Source organism: Euprymna scolopes, chromosome 26 (genome assembly GCF_053919585.1).
Source record: "Euprymna scolopes isolate OS-2025 chromosome 26, ASM5391958v1, whole genome shotgun sequence".
NCBI classification, from domain to species: Eukaryota; Metazoa; Mollusca; class Cephalopoda; order Sepiida; family Sepiolidae; genus Euprymna; species Euprymna scolopes.
The window spans coordinates 4,987,254-5,000,819 of NC_136507.1; the positions used below are offsets into that span (position 1 = coordinate 4,987,254).

The 13,566-nt window shown below is 34.8% G+C and overlaps 1 protein-coding gene across 2 annotated transcripts in view; it reads left to right on the top strand.

Annotated features, from left to right (window-relative positions):
- LOC145247899 (medium-chain specific acyl-CoA dehydrogenase, mitochondrial-like) overlaps nucleotides 1-1,787 on the top strand; it is a 79,142-nt gene extending 77,355 nt beyond the window's left edge. For both annotated transcript variants that reach the window (XM_080109522.1, XM_080109523.1), the window contains exons 12-13: nucleotides 316-387; nucleotides 1,207-1,787. In XM_080109522.1, the coding sequence (XP_079965648.1) occupies nucleotides 316-387; nucleotides 1,207-1,284 (150 nt within the window). In that variant the 3' untranslated portion in view covers nucleotides 1,285-1,787. The remainder of the gene's footprint in view (nucleotides 1-315; nucleotides 388-1,206) is intronic.
- Nucleotides 1,788-13,566: the final 11,779 nt, after the last annotated feature.

Consider the following 13,566-nt stretch of genomic DNA (forward strand, 5'->3'; position numbering starts at 1 on the left):
TTTGATTACTGAAATAAAAAAAAAAAACTATTTAGATTAGGGATCCATTATTTCATGGTTTGTAGATTGAAAGAGAAGTCGTTTCTTAACATTTATAATTGAAGTTATTTTTCATTAATTTTTCTTTCTTCCAAATATGTCTATAAAAAAAATTTGAAAACCATACCATACATGTTCACTAGAAAATTTATTAACAAACATTTTGTTGAATTTTTAATCATTTAATATTTGTAATATTTTCACATTTGAAAGCTAATAATTCAAAATAGATTTAGCTCAAAATGTAAAAAAAAAAATATTGACTTTTTGTTCTAGATATTTGGAGGCAATGGATTTAATAGTGATTATCCAGTTGAAAAATTGATGAGAGATGCAAAAATTTATCAGGTGAGAAAAAAATTTATGGATTAATTTTATTTTTATCATAGAAATAAAATGAAAAGATCTTTTAAAAAAATTTCTTTTTGTAAGATATTTTGCTAATTGCTTACAATTATACTCCCCTGAAAAAATAAAGGTCAAATATTGTGCTAGATACTCCAATAAACATAAACTCCAAGAATCTTGGAACACTTTGATAGCAAATAATTATTTTAAATTATTTTGTATTTCATGTGTTGAAATTTTAATATCTTCCCGTATTTGGCTTAAAATTAAGATTCATGAAAATTTGATAGCACAAAAAACATGATTTAATATTCTGGTACGTATTTAGAATTCGACTTAATTAAAAAAAAAAAAATATATAGAAAAATCTTTATGTACATACGCGTCAGAAAACAAAGATGTTTTATTCCAAAAATGATGTGAATTGATAAAGTAGTTTTTTTTTTTTTTTTTGTTTTTTTAGAGTAAGTTGTACAAGGCTGATTTTGACCTCAATCGGTCGAATTGAAAAAATGGATTAAAAACTAGCAGCTTGCTTTGTAATAAAATTTGATTCTTTTAAAAAAATTACTTGATAAATTTACATAATTTTTGGAACATAACATGTTTTCGTATAGCTATGTATATAAAGATGTCTGCATTTTTTTTGTATGTTTGTTTTTTAATTAAGTCAAATTCTAAATAAGAAATCATGTTCTTGGGGGGGGGGGCGACTTTTCAATTTTAAAGAAATGGAATCTAAAATATTTTTTTACCAATATTGGTACGTTTTTTATTTAAAATATTTTTGTTTTACATTTATTTTTTTTATACTTTCAGATTTATGAAGGAACTGCACAAATCCAGAGGTTGATTATTTCCCGGGAACATTTAACCAAAGCCAAAGAAAATATGTGAAAATTAAACAGAAATAAACATTAAAATTTAACATTTATCTTTTTCTAAACATAAAATAGTTTTTCAATCACATCATATTTCAGCAATATTTTTCTTTCGATCGCTCAGGTTTTTATTAAAAAAGTGAAAACATTTTTTTTAATTTTTCCAAATTATCAGCAAATAATATGACTAAAATACAACTAAACACTAAGTATTTTCAATTTAACAATTGCAATGAAAAAAGAATCGGAAAAAAATTGTTGAAATATATATTATCTCGCATTTTAATTTATTCTTTTTCATATTTTTCATTCATTAATGAAATATTTTTAATATGGAAAGTGACAGTAAAAATATTTTTAATATGGAAAATGACAGTAAAAATATTTTTAATATGGGAAAATAATGAAAACAGAAGATTTTTAAATTCTTGAGAACTGAATTGCTAATAAATTTGTAATTTTAATATTTGTTATTGAAAATAAAATTATATTTTTCTAAAAGTGACAAAAACAAAATCAGTTGATTGTTTGTTTTGGGTTAGTTGTTCTCCAATCGTGTCATTGATGTACATGGATAAGCCGCAAGATCTTCAAAACATGGCCAAATAAATTTGAAGCTCTTTTCTCACATCTATATATATATATATATATATATAAGTGAAAGTGTCTGTGTGTGTGTCTGTGTATATTTCCCTACGCAATAACTCTGTCAATTTTAAGCCCACAGATTCGAAATTTGATATAGAGGGTACTGAGATTTGGGAAAATCGATGTGATTGGTTTTCGGACAGAAATTTGGCGATTAAGGAGTCAAAGTTCAACGATTTGACCTTTGAGAACTCTACCAAACTCCTCCTACAATTTTCGGTCTAAACACATGAAATTTTAGATATAGATTCCTTGGACATGCATCTAACTTAATAACTTTATTTGAGCCCTAAACAATAAATTTTAAGGGGTCATAATAGGGGTCAAAGTTAAAAAATTGACCTTTTTTTTTTGCTCAGCATACACCTCAAAACACCCGGGTAACGGCAGGCACCCATGCTAGTATATAAAATTTTCTTTTTCATTTAATGTCTTTTGCACATTCAATGTGGCAGTACAAACTAATTTTCTCTCTGAAACTTTACAATTTAAACTGGTTATAATGTGCCATTGATTGGAGATCATCTTTGAGTGATTCCAAGTTTTTACATTTTCTTTGCTTACCTTCCACTGAGTTATGTGTACATCTATTCACCTAACCAGAGCTTTGTTGAACATGTCCATACCACAGTAAGCAGCTGCAACACAGTTGATTCCACTCTGGGAAATTTAAGTAGGGAAGAAGTAAAAAATGCATGCTACAAATCCACTGAACCCTAGCATGTTATTCCTCTATATTCTTAGAAGAAACAAATTAGTGAGAGTCCAACATTCACTTGCATATAACATGACAATATGGACATTTATTATATAAAAACTGTTATCAAAGATGATGAATAATGCAACCAAACAATATATTTCTTACTTTCTATAATGGAGAGTATCTATTAACTTTTCTCCTTAAAAACAACCTACAATGCATGAATATCCTTTTCAGAAAACACCTGGTAAGCTCTGAACCCATCAATCCCCAAATGGAAATAAGACACAACTGGACTATCTTTTTATGAATAAGTGGATCAATAGCTGTCATAACTGGGAAGCTTTCAGCAGTTTCTATGGTATGTCTACTGATCATAGGATTGTAACCTCTAAGTTGAAGATAAGTCTATAGGCGAACAAAATTAAAAAAAATCATCTAGACAACCCTACAACTGGTCAACAGTGTCACACGACAATCAGATCAAACAGATTCATATTCGAATTGTGAAACAGATTTGACACTCTCCAAGCTCAAGAGCAGGAACCAACTGCTAATACCACCTATGAAAACTTTGTTTGATTGCACCAAGGAGCAGCAAAGAAGTGTATACCACTGAAGCCCAAGGTAAAGGGAAAAGTACCGTGGGAAAATGACAAAATAATATCAAAACGAGAAGAGTTAAAAAACATAAACAAGAAGCAACATAAATACTTACTCGACAGAATACAAAACTAAGAAAGCTTAGTATGTTGTACCTATCAGAACAACAGAAGTATGTTCAAAAACAAATAGATCGAATCCAGAATGCTGTGGATAACAAACTAGCAAGTAATAGATGAGATATCTGGGCGCAAACGACCTGCCAAAGTTAAGTTAAAGGCAAACCCCCTGGCAAATGCATGTTCAAAATGGAAAGCACATTTTGAAAAGCTACTTGAAAATAAACCAGAAGTGACAGACCAACCAATTCAGCCGATTGTTGTACAGGAACTTGATATTGAGAAGGGTGATTTTACAATGAAAGAACTTTTAACTGTAACTGAATACCAAGAATCGTAAAGCTGCAGGTTTAGATAACATACCTCCTGAAGTATGGAAGACATGTGGCTTCAATGACATCCTTCTTAATTCATGCAATTCTGTATATAATAAAAAAATTATTAATATATGGAGGGAAGGATGCATACTTCCCTTCCCCAAGAAGGGTAACCTAAGCATACAAAGCAACTACAGAGGAATAACACTCACTCCAATTGCAGCAAAAATCTACAATGCCATGCTTCTCAACCGTATCCAACCAAAGATCGAAGAAGTGCTCAGGAAGAACCAGAATGGATTTAGAAAGAATCGTTCTACTACGAGTCAAATACTTACTGTTAGGAGATTAATCGAAGGAGTTAAAGCCAAAAACATTGAGGCAGTCATGCTCTTTGTAGTTTTCTCTAAAGCGTTTGACTCCATACATAGAGGAAAAAAGACCAGCATATAAAAAGCATATGGCATACCAAATGAAGTCATTAATGCTATCATGATGCTATATGAGCACACTCCAGCAATGGTCAGGTCGCCAGATGAGTACACTGAATTTTTCGACATCCGCATCGGGGTTCTACAAGGAGATACTCTGGCCCCCTTTTCTTTTCATTGTCTGTCTTGACTTTGTACTTTGCACCTCTGTTGATATACACAACACGCTAGGCTTCACTCTAAATGAATCCAAAACAGACGTCATGACTCAGTACACATAACTCATAACGGATGCAGACGATCTTGCTTTATTCGCGAATAACACTGCTGATGCACAAACACTGTTACGCAAGCTAGAAAAATCTGCAGATGACCTTGATCACAGGAATGCAGATAAGACAAAGGTTATGACTGTCAATGGTCAAGGAGAGATTAGGGCTCAGGTTGGAACAACGCTGAAAGAAGTCGCTGAGTTTACGTATCTGGGCAGCAACATTGTTTCCACAGAGAGAGATATCGAAATCCGCATCTCAAAAGCATGGACTGCATTGGATGAGCTGCGTTCAGTATGGACTTCAAGGCTAACTGACAAACAGCTAACATACTTAATTTCCAGCATAGGGCTACCGGAAGTGGTGACAAGGCAAATCAGTTCCTTCGTTTAAATTGTTCGTCAGTATTTATATTGTGAAACAACTTACTGAAATAAAATAGAAGAAAATTGAAAATTATTGAAAATTATTGAAAATTATACAAATAAAAACAAAATTATAAAAATAATACAATTAGTTTTTATTTGCACATTTGATAAAGAAATTTTAAAAAATAAGCCCCCTGGTATCATGTTCCATAGATGGAAAGAAACTTTGCTCATGAAGTTTCTGTTTAATTTCATGCACAGAGAGGAAAAAAAAAATTATTGACTGTGGTTGTAATTAGATGAGTTTTTGCTATGAATGATTTACAGGGTGGAACCATAGATTGAAGCTCAGTCAAGTAGAGAAAGACTATTAACCTCTGTTCTGTAATAAAGAAGACATCCCCTCTACATTAAAAAAAAAAAAAAAAATTTTTTTATTCAATTTTGACAAAATGGACATTTATGATGTAATAAAAATAAAACAAGAAGAACTTTAAGAGCATATCTGAGAAAATAGACCACATACTGTCTTCACATCCCTCGGCTAACATCCACATCTGTGGTGACTTCAACGTCCATAACGTGGAATGGCTGACCCATTCAAATAAGACAGATGATGAGGGGAGGTTTTGTCATGATTTTGCCATTGCTTATGACCTCACTCAGATTGTTCGCGAACCCACTCGTGTGCCCAATACACCCGGTCAATATGCAAGCCTCTTAGACCTTTTTCTCTCAACTTCCCCTGAGCTATGTTCATGTTCCGTTCATTCTCCTCTAGGGTTCTCCGACCACTCCGTCGTATCAGTTAAGATAAAAACGAAATGTAAGAAGACTCCAGACGTACCCCTCCACCGTACTGTATACCGATACTCTATGGCTGACTGGGATAGCTTCCATACATTCATATCTGATTACCTCTGCACTCCATGTTTAAAAAGGAAGTGTCCTCTATAGTATCAGATCTGACCGAATGGTTAATTGTAGGCATAGACCAATTCATACCATCTAAAAAATTCCAACAAAAACCTAACAGCCAGCCATGGTTCTCCCCAGAATGTGCTGCTGCTATCTCGCACAGAAATCACTTTTTCCATAGCTACCAACGTAATAGATGCACTGAGACTAAAGCTGCTTTCAGGACTGCCAGCAACCACTGTAAAAGAGTAATAAAAAATGCAAGAGAGCTATATGCCCAGCCTGTTAAATCCAAGGTAGCTGATCAGTGGCTTGGATCCCACCAGTTTTGGTAAATAACAAATAGGATCCTGAACAGAAGTGTGCGTTCTATCCCAACCATTATCAATGGACCAGAGGTCATCTCGTCAGCGTCAGACAAGGCCAAACTATTTGCAAAGAACTTTGCAGCTAATTCTACCCTATGCGACAAAGGCCATCAACTCCCCATATTTCCTCCTATAACACAGAACAAGCTAGGTAACATACAAATATCCGTGCATGAGGTCGCCAAGCTAATCAAGAACCTAGATTCCAGTAAAGCAACTGGCCCTGATGGCATCCCAATTATAGTGTTAAAAAAGCTTCAACCAGAACTTGCTCCCATACTTACAAAACTATTTAAGCGCTGCCTTAAGGAGAAGTGCTTTCCGACTCCCTGGAAGACCTCATCGATTTGCCCTGTATTTAAGAATTTAGGTGATAAGTCATCTCCCTCTCAGTACAGACCTATGTCTCCTGTGTGTTATGAGTAAGTTGCAGGAATCCATATTAAATAGAGAAATAGTCAACCACCTCAGCAGGAATAAGCTTCTTAGTGATACACAATATGGTTTCCGCTCTGCAAGATCTACTGCAGATGTGCTGACGGTTATATCCCACAGGATTAGTGAATCTCTTGACAAAGGCTTCCTTTCTAGGGCAATTGCTCTTGACATATCAAAGGCCTTCGACAAGGTATCGCATAAGGGTCTACTTCACAAGATTTCCAGCTACGGTATAACTGGAAATGTTTTCTCAATCATTAAATCATTTCTCTCCGATAGGCTCATAAGAGTAGTGGTAGATGGACAAAAATCGGAGGCCTGCAATATAAATGCTGGGGTCAATCCTGGGCCCAACTCTCTTCCTGATCTACATCAATGACCTCCCTAAACACATACTTAAATCATTCGTTGACATCTGTGCTGATGACACGACCATCTACGGCAAAACATCAAAGGCTGTAAATGACAAAGTTCTCTGATTCTCTCTCCTCTGATCTCGAGCGCGTGGTTCAGTGGGGGAAGACGTGGCTGGTTACCTTTAATGCATCCAAAACCAAACTCCTATCCTTACATCATCAACGCTCTGATCCCCAGCTGGCATCAATTGTGATGGATGGCTCTCGTCTGGGTGAGGCCCTGTGTTTTGACAAGCTTCTGGGTTTGACCTTTACTCCTGATCTGAAATGGAACACGTACATAAAGTCTGTTGCCAAGGTCGCTGGAAAGATGAAGGGATCCTTCTACCGCTCCAGAAGATATCTCACTACTGATGCAATTCTCTATCTATATAAAAGCCAAGTACGTCCAAGGATGGAATACTGTTGTCATATCTGGGCAGGAGCTGCTAAAAACAGCCTATCCTGCCTTGACAGAGTACAAAATAGACTTCGTGGCTTAGTGGGGGATGCCCTTTTCTCTACCCTGCAACCTCTCTCCCACAGAAGAGACGTTGCGAGCCTATCCTTGTTTTATCGTTATTTCCATGGCAGGTGCTCGTCTGAACTCCAATCTCTGGTCCCCCCTCGCCAATCTTTCACGAAAAACACCCGTCTTGCTGAATCCACTGTCAAAAGTTTCCCCCACTCTTTATTTGTGCCTAAATCAAAACGCGGATTCCATGAACAAAGCTTCTTTCTTAGAACTGCACACCTGTGGAACTCTGTTCCGTCTGCCTGCTTCCCACCGGACTACAACTTGGATGTGTTCAAGTCCAATGTTAACAAATTCTTAATGAACCGCCCCCTTAAGTAAACACTTCATCAAATCTCCACACTAACGTAATGTACTTGCTATAACCCTTATCCCTGAGTGGCTTCCGGGCCTTGATAAGTGGTGATCACTGTGTAAAAAAAAAAAAAAAAAAAAAAGCTGATAGAAATTAACACACGAGGATACAAAAATAATAAGATAATAGAACCCAGCAGAGATCCTTGAGGAACACCCTTACAAGCATCCATCTGTGTAGATGCGATGAGTTTATGTAAAAGTAAACGATGATTGAAAGTCTAAGGCTTTGGCAAAATTCAAAAAGGTAATGTCAGCAGCATCTCCATCATCTATTCTAAACCTCTTCTTCATCACAAGTAAATTTGTGAGAGATGAACGTTTTGGAATGAAACCATGTTTTGATAGATGGTAGGAGTAGATGGTAGGAGTAGATGGTAGGAGTAGATGGTAGGAGTAGATGCAAGATGAACCTTAATTGCTCGTTTGAGTAAAATATTTTTGAGATGATAGAGGTGAGGCTCACTGGTCTCTAATTCATCCTCTTTGTCATCTTTTTTAAAGATAGTGTGATAAAGACTGTGGACTGGACAACGTCGTTGGGTTGTCTTGTTTGTTGCGACAAGAAGCTAAGTTCTCTTGGGTGGTCCTTTTAACACGAATCCAGATTTCCCATTGTTGAAGGTAACAGTGATGATGATGATGGTGATGATGATAAAAAGAATAAATCTGTTTCCTTAATAGATAATCAAAATGCCCCCCCCCCCGCAAGCTGGACCTCAGTTGGGATCATAAAATAAAGAAGATTGTGAATCTGGAAATGACCACTTTGAGGGACCACCAGAACAGCAAGTCAAGTAGATAAATGGTCAAGTGGTTTTAATAATTGGATTGACCATGAAATCACTTTGGAAAGAGGTTAACTATGATGACCGATTCACTTATCCCACCTTATACATATGGTCTTTGGGAAACCCCTCCCACGAGTAATGGTAAAGGGTATAGAGATAGACAGAGGGGGAGAGACAGACAGACAGAGGCAGAGATTGAGAGAGAGAGAGAGAGAGAAAGAAAGACAAAGCCCCAAATAGAAAGGGGGCATAAAGTAGAAATTATAGAGATAATATAAAGACGTCTTTTAGCCAGTTTGGCAGAATTCGTTGGTGAGGTAAGTCCGTTGACAGACCGTTGGACATCTCGTCCAATGGCCTGGGTGGAAAAAACTTAATTTAAACCATTATAATCCTGCACCCAGAAGTCAGTCTGATTTACCAAGCTTATAAAGGCTCCTAGTTCATGTCTTTACTGAGACTATACCTGTAACAACGTTGAATAATTAATGTTACTAAAAATACAGCCTTTGTGATTTCTTTTGTTGTAAGTAGAAAAGCGATGAGTTTCAGCAACCAGCAAGCGTCTGGCATAGATATTAAGGACCTAACCACTAGACGAAGAAAAGATGAAGACAAAGATAAAAGCTAGATGATCAAGCCACGACAAGGAGTTATGAATAAGTCTTCGCAAGGAGTTGGAGAGTTAAATGTTTTCGAAGGCTTTTGAAAAGTTCTGAAGAAGATTAAAAGTCGGTGGAAACTTGAAGGGACCAGACGCAAAGTTATTGAATTTTATTTGACAAGTTTATTGAATTTTATTTTATTTTGTTTTTAAAAATGTAACCCCGAGCCATCGGGAGTGGGGTTACCTTTAAGGTGTGGCCCAACTCTGCTCCCGGCGACGGGCAACACAGCCCATAGGGTTATATAGGGCAGACTGTGTCCACCCAATAATCAACAAGTACAACTCCAGTAGTTAGTAACAGGTTGAAAAGGGATGTTAAAGGTTCAGATAGTTCAGGTGCAACAGCCTGTAGAATTGCTGGATGTAACCTTGTCCCTTATTCATATCTAATGGCAAAAGCTGCATCTTGACTTCATCCTAAGTGATGGTAACCCTAACCACACTGTCAGTGTAATCATGTGTATCACTGCGGGTTCTATGCCGTCGTCAATTTTGAAAATATTTGCAAAAATATCAGCAAAGAGAAATGCTTGTTAATTGGAGTGCTCAATTTTTTATCCTTCAGAATTATATAGTTACAATTTAATTGTTCCATTTTTTTTTTCTTTGCACATGAGCGTCAAAACACTTTTGGCTACAACTGGCATCAAAAGCTGTTTCTCAAATTTTGTCTACTTATGCTGCAGATGTGTTCAACATGATTACATTGTTTTCTGTAGACCTTTAAAGCCATTGTTTCAGACATTGTTAGTAATGCCCTCCTCAATTTTTGTTCACAAAGTAAACCATAGTAATCCATACGTTGGTCTTTTTAAAAAGAAATAATTTGCTAAGATTTTATTCGTCTCGGATGAATTTTTGTACAAAACATATCTGTCATACATATAAATTATCTTTGTGTGAAATTTGCAAAGAATAAGCTCAGCCGTTTGGGAACGTATAAGGAACTCTCACACATACACTCACACACACACTTACACACACACACGCACAATAATAATAGAGTTGGAGATAATCTTTATTTTTCTTATTAAAAGATGAAATGAGATTATTGTTAATCAATAAGCTCATCCCAACTTTTCAAAAGTGAATGCGTTGAAGACAAACTAATTATGCCAACCATTGGATTGTACACAAATGGTTGGCATAATGAATGACTTATTTCGAAAATGTATTTAACTCTAAACACGTTTTCAGATAAATGTGTCCTTTTGCGATGATGAAGAAGAGAAAAAGATAAATATTTACCGCTTGACTCTATATTCTTCAAACAAATAAATCGACAATTGAAAATCGATAGAGTTATCGTCGACAAACAATCGGTGGAAAACAACTTTACTTGATCACAGGTTAAAACAACTTAACTTGCAACCGACAGGTGGAGACTACATCTTTCACTCTCTATTTCGCTCTCTTTTTCACTCTCTTTTTCACTTTCTCTTGTTTACTTATTCTTTTCTTTTAGATTATCTCTTCTTTTTCTACCTCTTTTTCATCTAACCTCATTCTACCTATGTTTCCATGACTCTCTCTTCTGTTTTTCTTCTTTCTTTCATTTCAGAAAGCGGTTTTCTTTCCTTATCATTTTCATTCTTGTCTCTCCTTCACTTAAATTTTATTATCGATCTGTTACCTTTGTAGTAAAAATCCAACTGACTATTTAGTTTATACGAGAACATGTAGTGTTTAAACAATTAAATTGTTACAATTTTAAATAAGTAGCAGACATATTTGTTTTACTTATTTAAAGAATATTTCACTGATGATAGCAATTATATTTATGGAAGAAGTCATTTTTAATAGTATTTAACCTGACAAGCATTTATTCTTTTCAAAAGGAATATTATTAGGCTGGTGCAAAAATAATGTCGTTTTTCATCGTAATTTAATGTAAGAAAACGACACTATTTTTGCACCAACCTAATATTATAAACAGTAAATTATTGATAGAAAAAACAACGTGAAATTTCCATGCAGTGACACTAGTTTATATTTATGGGCGTGAACCATTTTCAGGAAGAAATTGAAAAGTTAAAGTCTAGAGGTTTTCTTGTTAAGGTTGCTGGTAAGAACTTTTATATTGAAATGCCTGAAGAATATAACAACAAATAGATCAGAGACATTTCAGAATGGTCAGCATTCCATTAACCTTGACTGTGTACCCAGCAAATATTCTCTTCAACACTTTACTCAAATTGAAAGAATATCCAGTGCCTTTCGGTGCAAAATTTTACTTTTCCCATATTTCAACAGCAAATCCAAGACCGTACATAATCCATAGCATGAAGAAAAAAAAAATTTTTTCACACATCTATAAACCTTGTGACATCCTGGCAAGTGTGCTTCTTTCAAACTAGTCCAGGAACGATTTGTCGGACTCACAATAGTAAATGATATTGCATTTTGAATTGTGACAAAACTGGCATGTGAGAAAAACTAAATGCAATTCCAAATAACTTATGGGTATTTTCAATATATACAGACTCTCATTTAAATGTGTTTTTAGGAGGATTGACTATCGACTATTAACACCCCTAACAAAATAATTAATTGTTAATCGAATACGGAGCACTGAATAAATAACAAAACTTAAAAAAAAACAAAAAAAAAACAATAAAGGATTCAGAAAGTCAAAGGTTGGGTTGAGAAAAGAAAGAATAGAAAGTTCTTTATATAGTTCCGGTTTGGCCAGCAGTTATCTTTCGTCTCAATGGACGGGGACAAGAGGAAGTAGGTGTCTGTTTTTGCTGCTTGCTGTGTTCTCTCTGCTTCCTAACCGGACGGTTTCAAAAAGGGCTAAAAGAAGTCCCTTAGAGGATATGAATCAATGCACCTTATCAGCTGATCGATCAGGTTAGGAGAAGGGGGTATTGGTTCACAAGAGAAAATAAATCTTTATTTGTGACTGCTACATGTCCGTGCAAATATAGTACGATTTATACTTAACTGTAAAAAGACAATTATATACTCGATATTCTTGATAGACTTTCATTATGAAAATGGCTGTTAAATTTATCATACATGAATGAATATTTAATTTCAATGTACCTGATATCGTCGCAACAAAGGATATCAATTCAGATTCACAGAATTTATTGATTTTATTTGTTATGTAATTTATCCACCAAAAATAAAAGCATCTTTAAGATTGCTGTCAGAGTTGTCGTTTCCAATAATACTTCCCACCGGTTGACTGTGTGTTTTGCATCCTAAAATAACGAGCTGTCTACTTTCGGTTTCTCATTTTGATTGTTTTTAGCACATTATAAAATAAAATAACAAAGTAAAAATATGAACAAAACTGAAATTATTATTAACATTAAATTGAATTACTTTTTATTAATTTTGTGAATTTGGAAAACATATTTTTTTATGTTGGGAAATGAAAAAAAAAAATTTACATTGCTTTGTGATCCACTTTTTCACAGCCCATTTGTCTAAATCTTAAAGGAAAATCAAAATCCTAGAGAATGATGAAATTATTGAAGTTGTTCAGAAGTTTTGTCTTGGTGATATTATCGGAGCACTAAGAGGAGGTGGTGCTTGTGTGATTGCAAGAATTAAGCGCAAAATGGAGCAATAGAGAGAATTAATGAAATTAATAAGCACCAAGGAATAGTTTATCAGTTTAATGTGTATGAAGTGTGATTATGTATGGAAGTGAAACCTGGCCAGTTAGGGTTAAAGATATGCGATGATATTAGGATGATATGATGAATGTAATATAATGTGAATCTTAAAGACGGCTTAGATCTGATGAGTTCATAAAGAAATTTAATCTGGACAGTACAAATAGATGTGTACACAGCAGAAGAATTCGATGGTATGGCCACATTAAAAGAATGGATGAGAGTTTTTGGTTCAGTAGATGTAGACCAGTTGAGGTAGCAGGATCAGTTCACAGAGGAAGGACAAGGAAAAACATGGGTGGAGGTGATTAGAGGATGATGGGATAGATAAATTTCTACAATCCATCCAATGCTAGCATGTAAAATTGACGTTAAACTGATGATGATGATGAATCACAATTTTACGAATCTTCACACAAATAGCCAGAAGCACTGTATCTCGACTTCTAACCATAAAAGCAAATACAATAACTTAATTATCACTTTATCAAAATCATGATATGGCAATGCTCTAGTAGTCAGGCTATAATCCTAAAAGATGCTAACTTTATTACAAGTTGGGTTTCAACCATTCAAAGATTCAACATGCAACAATTCAATAATTCAAAAATTCAACATGCAACCATTCAAAAATTCAACATGCAACAATTCAATAATTCAAAAATTTAACATGCAACCATTCAAAAATTCAACATGCAACAATTCAATAATTCAAAAATTCAACATGCAACAATTCAATAATTCA